The sequence below is a fragment of the Aulonocara sp. 'chitande type north' Nkhata Bay genome, linkage group LG17, assembly GCF_057382095.1.
Source record: "Aulonocara sp. 'chitande type north' Nkhata Bay isolate Kocher_YH1m ecotype deep benthic linkage group LG17, A_spYH_male_GT1.1, whole genome shotgun sequence".
NCBI lineage: Eukaryota > Metazoa > Chordata > Actinopteri > Cichliformes > Cichlidae > Aulonocara > Aulonocara sp. 'chitande type north' Nkhata Bay.
Window position 1 is genome coordinate 40,391,895 of NC_141360.1, and position 16,383 is coordinate 40,408,277.

Sequence of the window (16,383 nt, forward strand, 5' to 3'; positions counted from 1 at the left end):
GTTTTCTTCCCACGCACAGCGGACACTAATGTTTTTGTCACTTTTTATGGAATCAAACTCAAAGTAAGGTCAGTACTTCCACGCTTTAAACGCTGCACGCTCATACTCTCTCTGCACTCCATATATGATCCACTGTTGATCTGCACACAGCTGTTGTCACAAATGTCGCACTCGCTTACGTCACTGTCATGAGACATTCTCGCAAAAAATCAGGTTTTAGTAATGCAGTAAGGCAGCGTTCCTACGGGAAAGTAACGGTAATCTAATTACCGTTTTTGCAATAGTAATCCCTTACTTTACTCGTTACTTGAAAAAAGTAATCGGATTACAGTACATTTGTTCATGTTCTGCCCATCTCTGGTCACAACATGAACAAATGTAGTAAAATACTTTTCCCTCATGTGATCACAGCAAATTAAATATTTTTGTCTTCTGCCTGCTTTATTGAACGTTCCTCGTCTTTTTTCGTTAAGTGCCTCCCACCATTATCGGCCCGAGTTCTGAGAATGTGACGGTGGTTGTGAACAACTTTGTGGCTCTCTCCTGTGAAGCTACTGGCTTCCCTCCTCCAACACTGGGCTGGCTCAATGGCAGGGGCCCAATTCAAGCTAACACCAATGCACTCATCATGCCAGGTACTGTGAAGGAGTTACTTTCACCTATAGACTCACGATATCAAAAATACCTTTATGCAGACGATAAAATGACATGAAAATCACTGTTTCTCTGTGTCTGCGTGTGCCTGCAGGTGGACGCACTTTACAAATCCTGAAAGCAAAAGTGTCCGACGGAGGAAAGTACAGCTGTGTGGCCCTGAACGCAGCAGGAGAGGCTCACAAACACATCTACCTCACTGTTTTCGGTCAGATTGTTTCTGCAATGGTTTTATTGCACAGTGTAGCTCCGTGTGTTGTCTTCAATTGATGCTGATTTACCTCCTCCCCCGCAGTTCCTCCCAGCATCCGAGACAATAGCGGGGACTCTCCTGTGGTGGTGAATGTGCTTGTTGGGAAATCTGTAACTCTGGAGTGTGAATCCAATGCTGTGCCTCCTCCCGTCATCACTTGGTATAAGAACGGCAGAGTGGTGACAGAATCAGCCAACCTGCGTGTTTTGGCTGAGGGACAGATCCTCGAGATCAAAGGTTCAGAGGTGAGAGACGAATGGAAACCAGCGATGATGTGTCGTGTCCCTCTGCTGGATTAAAAGCACCTAACCAAAGTGTTGAATTAACTATTTATATGTTTTTTATCTGTTTTGCATCTGTCTGTATTTTTCAGGTGTCTGATACAGGACAGTACGTTTGCATGGCCACCAATGTTGCCGGGCAAGTGGACAAGCACTTCCACTTGAACATCTATGGTAGTCTTTCCTAAATATTTACATTTTTACAAATCTGAAAATGCACCAGGAACCTATTTCAACCAGTGTCCACCTGCAGAATATTATTAAAGATATGTCTTTAAATTTCTTCTTTCTCCAGTACCTCCCAGTATCGATGGCCCAGCAGAGGAGACAGTTGTGGAAACCATCAGTAATCCGGTCATCTTTAACTGTGACGCGAGTGGAATCCCTCCACCCACGCTCACTTGGCTGAAAAACGGGCGCACCATAGGTAAACCTGTGTGCAGGTTTAACTGAACCACAAAAAAGGTTTTTCATCTGTTAATGTTGTCCTTTTTTTATTAAAAAAACACACGAACTTCATATTTCCTTTAGAGAACTCGGAGTCTTTGGAGATGCACATCTTCTCAGGGGGCAGCAAACTGCAGATCGCACGCTCGCAGCTCTCTGACAGCGGCACTTACACATGTGTGGCCTCCAACGTGGAGGGCAAGGCCTACAAGAGGTACCGCCTAACCATACAAGGTAGATGGACATCTTTATCTTTAAAACCCTGCTAATGCCTTTCTAGATACACTATATTGCCAAACATATTCGCTCATCTGCCTTTATCAATATGACCTTGAGCTGCATCCCATTCTTAATCCACTGGGTTTAATATGACATTTGCTCACTCTTTGCAGCTATGTTACACACAGCTATGCTAACCCGGGTAATTTGCTCTTAGTTCCTCCCAGTATCTCTGGATCAGAGCTACCCAGTGAGATGGGAGTCCTGCTAAATCAAACCATTCAGTTGGTCTGTCAAGCTCAGGGAACCCCAACTCCGACCATCCAGTGGCTGAAGGACGGGGAAGCCATCAACAGTACGGGAAGCAAGGGGCTCAGGTAAAGAATAGCACAATGTGCAATACACACAAAAATACATATACAAGACATATATTTTACAAATATATGTATGTATGCTCAGGATCAGTGGAAATGGCAGCAAACTCACTGTACTACGAGCTCAGACTGCTGACGGCGGCAAGTACACCTGCGTGGCCACCAACGCTGCAGGAGAAGAGGACAGGATATTTAATCTGAACGTGTATGGTGGGTTCAACTCAGGATTCAAACGTAACGCATATCTTTGGCGCAAATATTCTTTTATATAACGGATCCTGCCTCCCGTCTCCCAGTGCCGCCTGTGATCGTAGGCAACAGTGCGGCTGCTGAGGAGCTCGCAGTAGTTCTGGACAGTTCTGTGAGCATCGAGTGTGTCGCAACAGGCTCTCCCCTGCCTCAGCTAAACTGGCTGAGGAACGGCCTGCCTCTGCCAGTCTCCTCACACATACGTCTCCTCTCTGCTGGGCAAGTGCTTCGGTACGTCAGCAGACAGTGCGCGGAGGATGAATTTCTTTCTTTTGAAATATGCAAATGTATTAGTCTGAAACATTCTTATCTCGACTCTGGCTTTAAAATCTCCCAAATCATCAAAACAATGTCGTCATTGAAGATTGAAAAGGTTTGAAAAATGGGGGATTGGTTTAAATAGGAAACCTCTTAAATTTACACATCGTACAAATTTCCTGTCAGGGTGGCGCGCACCCAGGTGTCTGATGGTGGACGATATACCTGCGTTGCATCAAACAGGGCAGGAGTGGACAACAAACATTATAACCTGCAGGTGCACGGTGAGTCTGAAAACTTGCTACGTCAGCAAGAAACTGCAAGCGGCCGCATGTTCTAGAGTTGTATAGCTTTCATGTTTATTCATACTTTTCAGATATCCTCCAGGCAAACTGAGAAACAAAGGCTAACGAGTTGTTAAATTACCCTCCTCAGTCCCTCCCGGTCTGGATGGAGCAGGGAGCACAGAGGATGTGACTGTGGTCGCAGGAAACTTGGCTTCTCTGCTGTGTATTGCTGATGGGACCCCAACGCCCACCGTTTCCTGGCTCAAAGACGGAGCGACTCTAGTCCCCGACCGCCACGTCGTTCTCCTAAACTCGAACACCAACCTTCGTATTAGACGGGCTCAGGTTGGCGACACGGGACGCTACACCTGCGTGGCTAACAACACTGCTGGTGAAGCGAGCCGTCACTTCAACCTGAAAGTTATGGGTGAGTGCAATCAGACTGTAGCTCTCCATTATCCAGCTTCAGCTGCTGATGCATGGACGACTAAAGAAACGTTACTTGTACTTTCTAAGATCCTCCGCGCATCGAGGGCTCTGGTGTACCTGCAGAAGTGTCTGTGGTGGTTAATAATGTCCTGGAGCTCCACTGTGAGGCCACGGGTATACCTACGCCCTCTCTGACCTGGCTCAAGGATGGACGCCCGCTCCCACAGACAGACAGCCTGCGCCTCCTCCAGGGAGGAAAGGTGCTCCGTGTGGCCTCAGCACAGGTCAGAGACTCGGGACTGTTAAAGTGAAATTTTGTTGCTCATACAGCATCGTGTGATTTTTATATAAACACTCACTGGAAACTTTATTAGTACACCTTGCTAGATGTTTGCATCCCTTCTGCCTTAATAATTCTTCATAAATTCAACAAGGTGATGGAATTATTCCTCAGATTTTGGTCCATGTTGACATGATAGCGTCGTGCAGTTGCTACACATTTGTCAGATGATCCATGATGTAGTTCTCTCTCCAGACCATCTGGCACTTCTCCTTTGCCCCGATGCTCAATGGATATTTTCTCTTTTTCTGACCATTCTCTGTAAACCGTAGACATGGTTGTGTGGAAAAATCCCAGTATTCCCTAATCTGATGCTCAGTTTGAGCTTGACTGCGGCTAAATGCACTGTGCAGCCATGTGATCGGCTAACTAGATATCTGCATTAAATACCAGTTGAACAGGTGTGTCTAAAAGAGGCCAGAGAGTGTACATGAATGGTTTTTGTGTGTTTTTTTTCCACTGTTCTCACACTTGCTCAGCTGGAGGACACAGGCAGATACACCTGCTTAGCAAACAGTCCAGCGGGAGATGATGACAAGGACTTCCTAGTTCGAGTGCATGGTGGGTAACATAGACGTTTAGCGCAAATTGCAATATGCAAACTGTTTACATTTATGGAAATTTCAATTAAATTGGTTCCATTACAAATACAAAAGGGAAGTTACAGTGTTGCAGTTATTGAATTGCTTAGAAATGTTTCTCGTTGTCATGCACATGTGTGCACAGTTTGATTGATCGTGGGCTACAGACGGTTAGAGCTCTTTTGTCTGCCTTTTCAGTTCCTCCTAACATTGTGGGAGAGAGTACACCTCGGGATGTTTCAGTGCTGCAGAACAGACAGGTGACCTTAGAGTGCAAGTCTGATGCTGTTCCACCTCCAACGCTGACCTGGCTCAAAGATGGCCAACAACTGCAGGTCAGAAGTCAAACAAAAGAAGAATAGCAACACGATGATACCTGGTGAGGTAAATAACCTTATCTGCCCCGTTGTGCAGGCCTCTGCTCGTGTGCGTGTTCTGTCTGGTGGCCGCTACTTGCAGATCAACATGGCAGAGCTCAGCGACAGAGCTCAGTACACCTGCGTGGCTAGTAACATCGCTGGCCAGACCACGCGCAAGTTTAACCTGACTGTCAATGGTACGCTTATGTATTTATAGAAATAAATTCCTCCTTTATTAGTTATGGAGTTAAGTAAAGTTCAAAAACCAGTAACACCTGTCCCTTCAGTGGCCCCAGTTATCAAGGACGGACCCCAGTCAGTGTCGGTGCACGTCAACAAGCCAGCGGTGCTTGAATGTGTAGTGAGTGGAGTCCCACCACCTCAGGTCACCTGGAGGAAACATGGAGCAATATTGGCAGGAAACAATCCCAGGTAGGTTCCTCGTCTCAAACTTTTATCATAGTTCTTCAACCTTCACAGAGATATTTCACATTGGCAGATTCAGGGTTTCACTCATGTTGTGAACACGTGTGCAGGTACACGTTTGCAGAGGATGGGTCTTTGCGCATCAACTCCACTCAGGTGACAGACACCGGTCGCTACCTGTGTATGGCAACCAATCAGGCTGGAACTCAACGCAAGAGAGTGGATCTGCAAGTATATGGTGGGTGGCAAACAGTGTTGGGGAGTAACGGAATACATGTACCGCCGAGTAACTGTATTCTGTTACAGTTACCGTTTTAAGTGGTATTCAGAATACAGTTACTTTGTTGAAAGTAAGGCTATGAACTCTAGATTTTGGGTGTCCACGCCGGTGGCAACCAAACAAAACGCGCATTAAGAGGCTTTCGTGTCTGTGTCTCAATCTCGCGGCCCATGTCACCTCGACTTGCGGCCACATAATGACGTAAAGAAATATTAAAAAAAATTATTCACAAAAATGATTTAATATGAAGGCAACAGGCAGAGTGTTGCAGGCATCGCTCTAAAGAATGTAGCCTCATGGGTAGTGTAGTCCGTGCCGCAGGGAGAATGGACTGCCATACACGTGATGTGTCTGTGAGCGAGGGAGGGAGAAAAGGAGTCGAAAAGTACGAGATGTCACCGAGCAGAAACGGGAGATGGAAACAACAACAACACCCAGCACGCCCCTGCGGGCGGTTTATCCTTCAAGCTCGGGTCCTCTACCAGAGGCCTGGGAGCTTGAGGGTCCTGCGCAGTATCTTAGCTGTTCCCAGGACTGCGCTCTTCTGGACAGAGATCTCCGATGTTATTCCCGGGATCTGCTGGAGCCACTCGCCTATCTTGGGAGTCACCGCACCTAGTGCTCCGATTACCACGGGGACCACCGTTACCTTCACCCTCCACATCCTCTCGAGCTCTTCTCTGAGCCCTTGGTATTTCTCCAGCTTCTCGTGTTCCTTCTTCCTGATATTGCTGTCATTCGGAACCGCTACATCGATCACTACGGCCGTCTTCTTCTGTTTGTCTACCACCACTATGTCCGGTTGGTTAGCCACCACCATTTTGTCCGTCTGTATCTGGAAGTCCCACAGGATCTTAGCTCGGTCATTCTCCACCACCCTTGGGGGCATCTCCCATTTTGACCTCGGGACTTCCAGGTTATACTCCGCACAGATGTTCCTGTACACTATGCCGGCCACTTGGTTATGGCGTTCCATGTATGCCTTGCCTGCTAGCATCTTGCACCCTGCTGTTATGTGCTGGATTGTCTCTGGGGCATCTTTACACAGCCTGCACCTGGGGTCTTGCCTGGTGTGATAGACCCCAGCCTCTATGGATCTTGTGCTCAGAGCTTGTTCTTGTGCTGCCATGATTAGTGCCTCTGTGCTGTCTTTCAGTCCAGCTTTGTCCAGCCACTGGTAGGATTTCTGGATATCAGCCACCTCCTCTATCTGCCGGTGGTACATACCGTGCAGGGGCCTGTCCTTCCATGATAGTTCCTCGTCTACCTCCTCTTTCTTGGGTTTCTGCTGCCTGAGGTATTCACTGAGCACTCGGTCAGTTGGGGCCATCTTCCCAATGTATTCTTGGATGTTCGTTGTCTCATCCTGGACTGTGGTGCTGACACTCACCAGTCCCCGGCCCCCTTCCTTCCGCTTAGCGTACAGCCTCAGGGTGCTGGACTTGGGGTGAAACCCTCCATGCATGGTAAGGAGCTTTCTTGTCTTTATGTCAGTGGCTTCTATCTCCTCCTTTGGCCAGCCTATTACCCCAGCAGGGTACCTGATCACGGGCAGGGCGTACGTGTTGATGGCCCGGATCTTGTTCTTACCATTCAGCTGACTCCTCAGGACTTGCCTGACCCTCTGCAGGTACTTGGTGGTTGCAGCTTTTCTAGCGGCCTCTTCATGGTTCCCATTCGCCTGTGGGATCCCCAAGTACTTGTAACTGTCCTCTATGTCTGCAATGTTGCCTTCTGGTAGTTCAATCCCCTCAGTTCTGACTACCTTCCCTCTCTTTGTTACCATCCGACTACACTTCTCCAGTCCGAACGACATTCCAATGTCATTGCTGTATAGCCTGGTAGTGTGGATCAGTGAATCGATGTCTCGTTCACTCTTGGCATACAGCTTGATGTCATCCATGTACAGGAGGTGGCTGACAACTGCTCCGTTCCGTAGTCGGTATCCGTAGCCAGTCTTGTTAATGATCTCACTGAGGGGGTTCAGGCCTATGCAGAACAGCAGTGGGGACAGAGCATCTCCTTGGTAGATCCCGCACTTGATGGTGACTTGTGCTATGGGCTTGGAGTTGGCCTCTAGTGTTGTACGCCACATCCCCATTGAGTTCCTGATGAAGGCTCTTAGGGTCCCATTGATCTTGTACAATTCTAGGCATTCCAGTATCCAGCTGTGGGGCATTGAGTCATAGGCCTTCTTGTAATCAATCCAGGCAGTGCACAGGTTGGTCAGTCTGGTCTTGCAGTCTCGGCTGATTGTTCTGTCTACCAGTAGCTGGTGTTTTGCGCCTCTGGTATTCTTGCCAATTCCTTTCTGTGTCCCGCTCATGTATTGACCCATGTGCCTGTTCATCTTAGCCGATATGATGCCTGACAGGAGCTTCCATGTAGTACTGAGGCAGGTTATTGGTCGGTAGTTGGAGGGGACCGGTCCCTTCTTGGGGTCCTTGGGGATCAGGACCGTCCGGCCTTCAGTTAGCCATTCCGGGTGTCTCTCGTTAACTAGCAGCTGGTTCATTTGTGCTGCCAGACGCTCGTGGAGTGCAGTCAGCTTCTTCAGCCAGTAGGCGTGAACCATGTCGGGCCCTGGTGCTGTCCAACTCTTCATACTGGAGACCCTTTCTTGGATATCTGCCACTGTGATGGTTACTGGACCCTGTTCAGGGAGGTCGCTGTGGTCTGCCCTCAGATCCTCTAGCCACTGAGCATTGCCGTTATGGGTTGCATCCTTCTCCCATATGCTCTTCCAGTATTGCTCCGTCTCCAGCCTTGGTGGTGCTGTTCTCTTATTGTTCCCTTGCCACTGAGAGTACACCTTTGCTGGTTCTGTGGAGAACAGCTGGTTTATTCTCCTGCCTTCTATCTCTCTGGTGTACCTCCTCAAGCGGCTGGCCAAGGCTGTGAGTCTTTGCTTGGCAGTTTCCAAGGCCTCAGGTATGGACAGCTTGCTGTATTTCTTAGGCACCTTATTCGTCGCACCTTTCTGCAACTCCGTGCTACTTTGATCTTGCCCTCTAGCCTCCTTCTCCATGGAGGGTACTGCCCCTTGTGGCTGTTCAACTTGTAGCCAAGCATCTCACTGATCACTGCTGCCGTATTGTAGATCAGCTTGTTAGTGTCGGTAATCGTGGTTGTAGGTATTGCCCGTAGTGCTGCATTAACATCATCTAGCAGACCTTCTGAGGGTACTTCACGTAATCTTGGTAACCGGCTACGGGGGATCCAGGTTTCAAGCTTGGCCATGATCCTATTTTTCAGGTCAGTTCCTCTCGCACTCAACGATCCTTCTCCTATCACACTTGGGGCTATGTACCCAATCTCGGGTGGGGGTGATGATATCTCCCCCCTGACCTGGCGTCCTGACTCCTCCTTGCCGTAGCATTTGTGTTGTACCTCGTCAATCTCTAGCTGTGAGAGCAGTCCCTTCTTTCGAATGTTGGAACACTGAGCTACTAGTTGTTTCGCCGTCATTGTGGATGTTGGGTATCGAAGAATCCATAGGTCCCTCATCCTATTCATGTAGCCCCTTCCGCCGGGGTTACTTGCGTAGTAGCATTCCAACAACGCCCTGTTTTCGTCTCTTGCCCACCGATGCCTTCTTGTTCCAGTGTGTGTGTGTATATGTGTGTGTGTGTGTGTGTATATATATATATATGTGTGTGTGTATATATATATATATATGTGTGTGTGTGTGTGTGTGTGTGTGTGTGTGTGTATATATATATATATATATATATATATATATATATATATATATACATATATATATATATATATATATATATATATATATATACATATACATATATATACACATATATATATATATATATATATATATATATATATATATATATATATATATATATATATATATATATATATACACATATATATATATATATGTGTGTATATATATATATATATATATATATATATATATATATGTATATACATACATATGGGATACATTTTAAAAGTAACCTTCCCAACACTGGTGGCAAATATGTACCATAGATGTATTCAAATGACAGTTACTTTACTACTGCTTCCTGTCTTTTAGTGCCTCCTTCCATTGCTGATGGTCGCACCAATGTCACAGTTATAGTCAACGTTCAGACCACTCTGTCTTGTGAGGCTACAGGCATACCCAAACCCACTGTCAGCTGGAGGAAAAATGGCCGACTTATAAACACAGACCAGAACCAGAACATATACAGGTCGGAGTTTTCTCCTTCTCTTTCCTAGTGAAATATATTCAAATTTGTCTCAGAAAAAAACAAAACCGGCTCACTTTAAGTGTATAGAAATACTAACGCCATCTCTTAATCGTTTCCAGATTACTGTCATCGGGCTCACTGGTAGTTATAGCGCCCACAGTGGAGGACACGGCTGTGTACCAGTGCGCTGCCTCTAACGAGGCAGGTGAAGACACCAGATCCATCAACCTGACTGTGAACGGTGGGTAACACAACAGTTATTTACAGATTCCTTTTGTTTTGTGTTAATTAAGTTAATTTTCTTTCTAATAAGTAATGGATCGTTCATCTGTGCGAGTTTATTCTACATTGTGGATTTTCATATTGCATCTGTTCCTCTAGTTCCTCCGTCAATAGCAGATGAACTCACAGAGTTAGTTGTGACCAGGCTGTCCCCGGTGGTCATTCCGTGCACTGCGTCTGGCATCCCGGAGCCCACAATCCACTGGAGCAAAGCTGGCATGAAGCTGCCCATAGAGGGTCTGGGATATAGCATCCTGGCAACAGGTATGTTTTAAATATACCCACTGCTGATGAACTCACCAAACCAAAGTGTCAGTGAAGGTTCTCTGTCATCTAGGTCATCGTAGTCTAAGGAGCTCGGACAGAAAGCGTCTGGACTACTTTAAGTTTCTTGAAGACGTTTCACCTTCTTCAGTTCTGAGAGCAACTGGTGGAGTCCCAGATTTTAAGACCAAAGGGAGTGTCCCCAGGAGGGTCCTGGACCCCCTATTGATCCTTTGCCTAATCACATGAGTCATAGTGTAAAAACGGGTGTGGGTCACAATCAGCCAATGTTTGGGTGAACCCATTGTGAGACCTAGCTCCATCCTATCGTGTGATTTACTGAGACAAGACAGCTCCTTGAAAAAACAGAACGAGCTCACTCACTCAGATTTTGCGCTCTGCCTCACCGCCACATATTTTAATTACAACAAGGATTTTACAGACAAAACATGGCTGTGCAGTGGGCTCCCTGGTGTCACCTATTGTAGCCAAACTTAACATGGAGGAAGTGGGGAAAAAGTCTCCCATACAGGTATGTTGATGACACCTGGGTCAAAATCTAAATCCAGGAAGTAGAATCCTTCACTGCTCACATCAGCTCAGTGGATAAAAACATAAAGTTCACCTGTGAAGACACAAAGATGGCAGTTTGCCATTCCTGGACTGTGCCGTGGGCTTTGAAGGGAATGGAAACCTCAACATTGAAGTTTACCAGAAGCCCACACACATGGACCAGTACCTCCACCCTCTGGAACACAGACTTGGAGTGATCAGGATCCTACATCACTGGGCAGAACATGTTCCCCTTTAGCCAGAAGGGAAACAAAAGGAACACACGCATGTAAAGAAAGCTCTTAAAACATGTGATTATTTCCTCAAGTCAGCAAAGATGCACAGAAAAGGTCAGAAGCTTAAATAAGTCCAGACGCTTTCCCCCCCCGAGCTCCTTAGATCACCGAACCGAAGTTTGATTAAAACGTAAAATTCCCTTTTTAATGGCCTTAAATTTGACTACAAATACAACAAAAAGTAAGACAAGCGTCTCCTAAAGGGCACATGTCAGGTTACTTTGTGTGTATTTTAGCTGTAGATAAGATGTCGAGGAGGATTTTGATGCCTGTCTTTAAATATTTTATCTGCTGTTCGTGTCGATCTGCATTCAGGTCCGATAGAGATCACCTCAGCCGAGCTAGCTCATGCTGGACGCTACTCATGTACAGCTCAGAATGCTGCAGGCTCCACCCACCGCCACGTGCAGCTCACAGTCCAGGGTAAAAAACGAATTCTTCAGGGTTCACCGCTTAAATCATTTTTATTTTAGAGCTCTTGATTCTGATTGAGAGGCTTGTTTTTTTAATTTTTTTTATTTGGAGGTTTATTCTTTTGTTCTTGATCATCACTACTTTCCAAACCTTCTCCTCAGAGCTTCCAGTGATTGAGTCCCATCCATCAGCACTGGATGTGATCCTGAATAACCCCGTAAGTCTGCCCTGCAGAGCCACAGGCTCACCCACACCTACCATTACCTGGCAGAAGGAGGGCATCAACATACCCACTACAGGTAAATAATTTTGTGTTTTTGTCAGTTGGTGTAAGCAATCAGTCGTGAAATTTTGGCTCTGGCTTCGTGCTAGGTGGTAGGTCCACTATACTCCCGAATGGAAGTCTGCAGATCTCCAAGGCATCACTATCAGACTCTGGAATGTACATATGTGTGGCTCAAAACCCTGCTGGCACAGCGCTCGGCAAGACCAGACTCAGAGTGCAAGGTAGGTACTTTTATGTTGAAATTTCAACCTCACGATCATAATACCAGTTGTGTACAAAATGCACCCAAAGTCACTGAAATTCAGGCTTCCCACGATGTCAACAAATATACTAATGTACTAACCCCACACATTTCTCCTTGCACCTGAAGTCCCTCCAGTGATCAGCTCAGACACTCGGGAATATTTGGCACCTGTGGACTCCTCCGTGACGCTGCGGTGCCAAGCTGACGGCTCCCCTCCCCCCTCGGTCACGTGGCACAAAGACGGGCGCGTGCTGAGTGAAACCGTACGCCTGAGGGTCCTCAGTTCAGGATCTCTGCAGATCGCCTTCATTCAGCCGAGCGATGCCGGGAGATACACTTGCACTGCTGCCAATGCAGCGGGCACTGTCAACTTGGAAATGAGCCTTACTGTGCAGAGTAGGTTCCAGTCATTGAAATGACGTGATTTGACACATCACACTACATTTGTGGTGTTAACGTTTTCTATAAAGATGGATGGGTGATGCATGGATGCATGGATGGTTCCAGTAGTTCTGCTTCTTCAACACAGCATCATTCAGATTTTATACTCACATCCAGACATATAGTCCCAATCAAAAGTTTAAGACCACTTGAAAAATGGCAAAAAAATCCTATTTTGCATGGTTGGATTTTAACAAGGTTCCAAGTGGAGCTTCAACATGCAACAAGAAGAAATGGGAGTGAGATAAAACATTTTTTGAGCATGCAATTTACTGAAAACGACGCTTAAACTGGTTTTAAACTTTTAATCGGGAGTGTATAGCAAAGCAAAGATAAAAAAGGGTGACTTGGTTTTATCCTAATCTCTTGCAGTTCCTCCGTTCATTCGTGGTGGAGAGCAGGAGGTCGTGGTGGTGGAAAACAGTCAGGTCCAGCTTGTGTGTTTGGCAGAGGGCGTCCCTCAGCCAAAACTGTCCTGGGAAAAGGACGGTAGTCCTGTCAGCGAAAGCGCGGGGGAGTATACGATCCTGCCATCTGGTGAGCTGGTTATTGACAGTGCTCAGGTAAAAAATAGAAACACTGAATAGTATTTTGTTTTGATCATATTTAACACACGAGTTTGACCTATATGCTCCTTTTCCCTTCACCCTGCCCCCGCCTTTTGGTGAACCAGCCTGAAGATGCAGGAAGTTACACCTGCGTTGCCACTAATTCAGTCGGGCAGGACAGTTGGACCGTCACCCTGTTGGTTCATACTCATCCCATCTTCACTGAGCTTCTTGGGGATGTGGCCCTGAACAAAGGAGAGCGCCTCACGCTGTTCTGTGGAGTCAGTGGCATCCCCCTACCCAGAATCACTTGGGCCTTTAATAACAACATCATCCCAGGTATGAATCGTTGTAAACGGAGAGGTTTCCTTTCGTTATTTCTTAATCTTTGTCATTTCATTTTATTTCTTTTCTGCCATTGATGCTTCAGTTCACTACGATCAAACGAACGGTCACAGTGAGCTGGTGATCGAGAGAGTGAGCAAAGACGATGCCGGCACCTACACCTGTGTGGCAGAAAATGATGTGGGAACCATCAAGTCGCTGGCCTTGGTCTATGTCAAAGGTAAAAGCATGCTTTCATGAACTATTTTGATGCTGTTGCATCTCTCTAAGCTGCTCTACACTCGACCTGATCTGCCTGTTCTTCAGAGCCTCCGATCATCGATGGGGACCTTCACTCCAACCGCATTGAACCCCTGGGCGGGAATGCAATCCTGAACTGTGAGGTTCGAGGAGACCCGCTGCCAACCATCCAGTGGAGCAAAAATGGAATAAACATCCAGATCAGCTACCGAATCCGTCAACTGGACAACGGCTCCCTGGCCATCTATGGCACAGTGGTAGGAAGACAGCTCTTTTGTGTAAGACAAAGGTGAGCTTTGGAAAAGGTCACGGTGATTTCATTTACAATGTGTGTGGCAGAGTGAAGATGCGGGAAACTACATGTGTGTGGCGACAAATGACGCTGGTGTGGTGGAGAGAAGTGTCACACTTACCTTGCACAGTGAGTGTTTAACCGTGTCAGGATGCAGCACTTTTAATTATAGCGTTTTTGTAGCAGTGATAGATGTGATAGAAGCACGCTGCTCTTCCAGGTGCACCCGCAATCATTGTAGAACCCGTGGAGACGGTGCTGGATGCCGGAACCACGGCTGTGCTCAACTGTCAGGCGGAGGGTGAGCCTACGCCCATGATAGAGTGGTCTCGCCAGGGGCGCCCCCTTCTGGGCAACAACCGCTTCTCTGCCTTATCTAATGGCTCCCTCAGGATCATCAGTGCGCAAAAGGAGGACACAGCTGAGTACGAATGCGTGGCAAGAAACCTGCTTGGATCAGTGCTGGTCAAGGTCACTCTTACCATACGGGGTGAGCAGTTTTTAGTTTATTCTTACATCTGCATTCAGAAATGGCAAAATCGGTCCATATGCATGCTTTCAATATTTTGGTGTCTAAAGGGACCTAACGCCAAGTGCCAAAGTTAATTAACGTTCTTGTCAGTCCATGGCGGCTTCTCGGAGTGGGCAGAGTGGGGTCCTTGCAGTGTGTCATGTGGTGTTGGTAACCAGAAGAGGCTGAGGCAGTGTAACAACCCTTTACCTGCCAACGGAGGCCGCCACTGTGCAGGATCAGACACAGAGACACGCAGCTGTCAGGGGAAACCCTGCCCAGGTGAGACTGAAACAGGGCCTAGAACCAAGTGTTTACAAAGGAGACCGTGTGCAAATGTCACATGCGGAACCAAATCTCTCATCCCTCCACAGTGAATGGTAACTGGTCAGAATGGTCTCTCTGGGAGGAGTGTTCACGTACATGTGGTGAGGGCAACAGAACCAGGGTCCGGACCTGCAGTAGTCCTCCGCCTCAGCATGGAGGCAGGCCGTGTGAGGGGAAGGCAGTGGACGTGGTCATGTGCAGGGTCAGGTCATGTCCAGGTGAGGAAATGCATTTGCATGCGCAGGCACACACAGTTAAAAACAAGAGAACCACTGTCATTAAAGAGAACTTTAATTTGAGGGTGTTTGCTACAGTATAAATATCTTAATATTCTAGTTTTTGATGAAACTCCAGCTCTTTGGGCGTTTGCACACATCTTGACTTGTTGCCTAATTCTACTTATACTTCACGTAGCAGGCTAGCCTGTGTGGACAAACAGATCTAATAATATTCATGAAACAAATATGAATGTTTTTTTATGTCATTTCCAAATTTAATTCAACTTTCTTTTCTGATTTCCATGAATTTTTCCTGTTGTTAAACTGCAGATCTGTTGGGGGTTTTTTTCTAGCAGCACTGTGTTGCTTTATTCTGCTGTGTATATACATATATGTATGATGGACTGTAGGTTTATGCTCTTATAGTGGGAGGTAACTGGGGTTCTTGGCTACCGTGGAGCCCATGCAGCGAGACCTGCGGTAGGGGCGTGCAGTCCAGGATCCGTCTCTGCAACAACCCTCCTCCAGCGTTCGATGGGTCACAGTGTGTGGGCACAGACACCCAAACACAAATGTGCAAGGAGAAGCCTTGTCCCGGTAAGGACGCGATTATGCTTCGAGAAAAATCTCCGCTCCAGCCTGGATTTAGGAATTCGTTAAACGAAGCAGATTTCAGTTTTATACACTTTGTGTCCTCCAGTGGATGGAAAGTGGTCGTCCTGGGTGAGCTGGGGAGCCTGCAGTGTTTCCTGTGGGGGGGGTACTAGACAGAGGACACGCCTCTGTGCCAGCCCCGCCCCTCAGCACGGCGGCAGACAGTGTGAGGGCAACGACGTGCAAATCGACTTCTGCAACAGCGACCCCTGCCCCAGTGAGATACCTGAACTGCTACTGACTGCTTAGATACGCTCATTTCTGCATCTTTTCTTTTGTGAATCTGTCATTTTGCACTTCTGTGTGTTAGTCAGTGGTAACTGGGGTCCATGGAGCAGCTGGGGCAGCTGCAGCAAGACATGTAACGGAGGTCAGATGAGGCGCTACAGGACCTGTGACAACCCCAGACCCGCCTACGGTGGGAGAGCTTGTGCAGGTGCTGATACACAGATACAAAGATGCAGCACCGTCAAGTGCCCCGGTGAGTCAGCCTGCGGCACGGTCAGGCGTGTGTTATTGGTTCCCTTGTAAGACTAAATTACCCCTACGACTGCTCCATTGCCGTGATTTGTGTGTTGATGTGTACACCTGTACTGTTTGTATTTTGCAGTTGATGGTACCTGGGGTTCATGGCAGCCATGGGGAGAATGTTCTTCTTCCTGCGGAGGAGGACAGAGGACACGTGTTCGGCTCTGTGACGGTCCGTCTCCAAGTGACGGTGGTCGGCCGTGTCCAGGAGACTCTACTCAGCTGTCCAGGTGCAACACTCAGGCCTGCCCAGGTAACGTATCTCTTAAAAAAAGCTTCTGTGTTCA

General features: G+C 47.2%; 1 protein-coding gene across 1 annotated transcript in view; it reads left to right on the forward strand.

Moving 5' to 3' along the window:
- hmcn1 (hemicentin 1) overlaps positions 1-16,383 on the forward strand; it is a 90,697-nt gene that overhangs the window by 67,656 nt on the left and 6,658 nt on the right. Inside the window, exons 58-93 of the mRNA XM_086268500.1 lie at positions 474-635; positions 749-862; positions 950-1,152; positions 1,281-1,362; positions 1,484-1,615; positions 1,720-1,869; positions 2,072-2,231; positions 2,314-2,438; positions 2,525-2,708; positions 2,922-3,019; positions 3,171-3,449; positions 3,539-3,735; positions 4,271-4,352; positions 4,571-4,707; positions 4,787-4,928; positions 5,019-5,163; positions 5,268-5,395; positions 9,498-9,654; positions 9,774-9,895; positions 10,036-10,200; positions 11,364-11,471; positions 11,624-11,761; positions 11,835-11,969; positions 12,119-12,388; positions 12,806-12,996; positions 13,107-13,320; positions 13,412-13,546; positions 13,633-13,823; positions 13,906-13,987; positions 14,079-14,348; positions 14,481-14,651; positions 14,744-14,914; positions 15,341-15,511; positions 15,615-15,785; positions 15,879-16,049; positions 16,179-16,349. Of these exons, the coding sequence (XP_086124626.1) occupies positions 474-635; positions 749-862; positions 950-1,152; positions 1,281-1,362; positions 1,484-1,615; positions 1,720-1,869; positions 2,072-2,231; positions 2,314-2,438; positions 2,525-2,708; positions 2,922-3,019; positions 3,171-3,449; positions 3,539-3,735; positions 4,271-4,352; positions 4,571-4,707; positions 4,787-4,928; positions 5,019-5,163; positions 5,268-5,395; positions 9,498-9,654; positions 9,774-9,895; positions 10,036-10,200; positions 11,364-11,471; positions 11,624-11,761; positions 11,835-11,969; positions 12,119-12,388; positions 12,806-12,996; positions 13,107-13,320; positions 13,412-13,546; positions 13,633-13,823; positions 13,906-13,987; positions 14,079-14,348; positions 14,481-14,651; positions 14,744-14,914; positions 15,341-15,511; positions 15,615-15,785; positions 15,879-16,049; positions 16,179-16,349 (5,724 nt within the window). The remainder of the gene's footprint in view (positions 1-473; positions 636-748; positions 863-949; positions 1,153-1,280; positions 1,363-1,483; positions 1,616-1,719; positions 1,870-2,071; positions 2,232-2,313; positions 2,439-2,524; positions 2,709-2,921; positions 3,020-3,170; positions 3,450-3,538; positions 3,736-4,270; positions 4,353-4,570; positions 4,708-4,786; positions 4,929-5,018; positions 5,164-5,267; positions 5,396-9,497; positions 9,655-9,773; positions 9,896-10,035; positions 10,201-11,363; positions 11,472-11,623; positions 11,762-11,834; positions 11,970-12,118; positions 12,389-12,805; positions 12,997-13,106; positions 13,321-13,411; positions 13,547-13,632; positions 13,824-13,905; positions 13,988-14,078; positions 14,349-14,480; positions 14,652-14,743; positions 14,915-15,340; positions 15,512-15,614; positions 15,786-15,878; positions 16,050-16,178; positions 16,350-16,383) is intronic.